General features: G+C 39.9%; 1 protein-coding gene across 1 annotated transcript; it reads left to right on the top strand.

Annotated features, from left to right (window-relative positions):
- Positions 1-92: 92 nt before the first annotated feature.
- LOC138031785 (ryncolin-1-like) lies at positions 93-1,930 on the top strand. The gene is made up of 2 exons (XM_068879408.1): positions 93-201; positions 1,380-1,930. The coding sequence occupies exons 1-2, from the start codon at positions 93-95 to the stop codon at positions 1,928-1,930; spliced, it is 660 nt and encodes a 219-aa protein (XP_068735509.1).
- The last annotated feature ends 570 nt before the right edge of the window (positions 1,931-2,500 follow it).

The raw sequence follows: 2,500 nt of genomic DNA, 5'->3' as shown, positions 1-2,500 counted from the left end.
CTGCGAAAATGACAAGTAATACGTCTAGTATGTCAATAGCACGCTGCTTCTTATGCGTTCTCCAGTAACAATATATTTTCTGAACCCTAGCAATGTCTTGTAAGGACATCAAGCGCAATAATGGGAGCGGAGAGTACTGGATCCACCCCACCAGTAATGGAGCACCTTTGAAAGTTTTCTGTGATATGACTACGGATGGAGGTAAGAGATTGAAAAAAAACCTTGCTACCATTAACTATGCTTTATGTAAACAGAACTTCCCCACTACTGTGAAAACGAGACACTAACTCAAATGAGTGATTTCTGTTTGAATAGCCCTTTTCACGATTAGGCTTTCTCACTTGCATTACAATATATAATCTAGCATGTATGTGAGGCAATTTCGGGCTATTTTGTAGTTTCAACCTAAAATTGCCTTGCATTCACGTTCGATTACATTGTAATGCAAATGAGAAAAACTAACCAGGAAAAGGGCTATTTCTCGGTGGACGCTTAAGCAAAATGGTCCCCTACAAGAAGTCAGGACACACGTGGTGTAACTGGTGGCTTCCTTTATAATTGTTTAAGTTGGGCAATTAGATGCGATTATCTTCCCAACTTTTATTTCACTTTACAATGCGGCCTAAAACTGTGACAAAATCAAATTAACGAATAGATGAGTTTGGCAAAGTAAGGAGAAACGACACTAACCGGAAATGTCGATACTTACATTGTTACGACTATTACAAACTTAAGTGAAGAAAACCTGCTTGTTGAGCGGAAAGACTTAGACTCAGACAGCTAAATAGCGGACCACGCGTAGCGTCACTCCAAATGCGAAATGGAACTCAAAATGAAAATACTCAAGTTTATATACATTGAGACTAGTTTATGCAAAACGAAAAAACTGTGGGTGTAATTGACGGTTCAAAGGAAAAAAATCATGCATTGAGAAACGAAAGAACGAGCGACGCTAAAACACAGCCTGCAAAAAAAAGGGGTATTTAAAACAAACAAACTTAACACTAACAGAACGATAATGAAGAAAACACGCCAGGATCTAGCACATTCTTCTACATCGTATCAGTTAAAAGAGATGGATGTGGCAAGTGATCGCCTGCAAGACTAAGTTACAAAAGGAAAAGAAATTTTCGATTGTAAATTCCAATAGTCATTTAACTCTTTTGGTTTAGAGACGTCAGTCTTCGCTTATTGGGCAATTTAGCAGTTTTGGTAGTTTTGCAGGCTAGTGAAGGTAAACACTAAGGAGAATTGTAGTTCGTCCCCACTGTGAATTAACGCTTAGAGCATGGGGTGGCTGTACAAAGTGTTAAGTGTATTCGACATGTCTTTTAGTGTTTAGGTTTAGGAAAAGCCTGACATTTTTACTCTGATTCCAGGGGGCTGGCTGCTTGTCTCCAAAGTTGTGATGCAGGATTCAACACCACCCACTCAGGCGCCACTCAAGACTTCATACCGTGGAATAGCCAGCAGTCATATGCTTCTCACAAAAACTGCCATTAAAGAGCTGAGAACACACATTAATTTCGCTCAACTGAGATTCCACTGCAAGAAAAAGAAACCAGGGCGCACGTTTCACATCATCACTGCTGCTAACAGCTCGGGTGAAGCTGTCGTCCAGTACCTCTGCGGTCACACGGACGATAAGCCTCATTCTTGTGGCTCATTTGTCAAAATGGATGACGACGACTCTACGTTAGCCAAAAATTGTGATCGGTGGGGAAAAGAGAACGGCAAAGTCAAAGTTACAATTGGTAAATGGGGGTTTCAAAACTTGGCTGAAGACAGATTATATAATCACACTGTATTTATAGCAGCTGCGCAGCAATGGCTGCTTGGTTATAATGGCACGTTTCAGGGCAGGTTTGAATGCGATGATTATTTCGAGGGTTTATCTGCCGGTGACTTTTGGAAAATTTATGTACGTTAGAAACCCAGATCATCTTGCTTGACTTGGGTAGTGACAATTTAATAGACCTGTGAATGTGGCTGACATATTAATTGTCCTTTCTTTTCGTTTAGGTTAATTTGGCTCGCCTAGTGTAAAGCCAGATCGTTTGTGATTTCAAGTTACTCAGTTCATTTATTTAGGTGATTCCCCAGTATTGCACTGCGCATCCTGTTGTGTGCATAAAAGGTTTTATGGTCACATTTCACGGCCCAGTTCTATTTTCTTTGTCCCACAAGTCTCAATGGATATTTGTAAACAAAACAATGTTTAAATTAACCATAAAGACTCGCAGCCATGTGTGAGTATTGATATATCGAACGTGGCCAAAAACATGTCAAAAATAGAGAACTTTCGTGCGGGAAAGCTCGCTAGAAAGAGGAATTGCCGTTTTCACTCGTGGACACAAAATTCATTTATTAAAGTGCTACCAAGATCAAAAAATCACTTCCTCTTTTTTCAGATTTTGAAGGTTGTAGTGGATCCGTACTCCATCGACTATTTATAACATTTTAATAACACGACTTGCTACCTACAATACAACACTGCCGT

This window comes from Montipora capricornis, chromosome 14 (genome assembly GCF_036669925.1).
Source record: "Montipora capricornis isolate CH-2021 chromosome 14, ASM3666992v2, whole genome shotgun sequence".
Taxonomy (NCBI): Eukaryota; Metazoa; Cnidaria; class Anthozoa; order Scleractinia; family Acroporidae; genus Montipora; species Montipora capricornis.
Note: the sequence above shows the minus strand (reverse complement) of the source record. Positions and strands in the feature narration are given on the sequence as shown.

What these genes read in the sequence shown, in the direction of transcription:
- LOC138031785 (XM_068879408.1), top strand. Translation starts at nt 93, where the DNA reads ATGTCTTGTAAGGACATCAAGCGCAATAATGGGAGCGGAGAGTACTGG. An exon ending in TGATATGACTACGGATGGAG is followed by an intron (nt 202 to 1,379) that starts GTAAGAGATTGA and finishes CTCTGATTCCAG; the next exon opens with GGGGCTGGCTGCTTGTCTCC.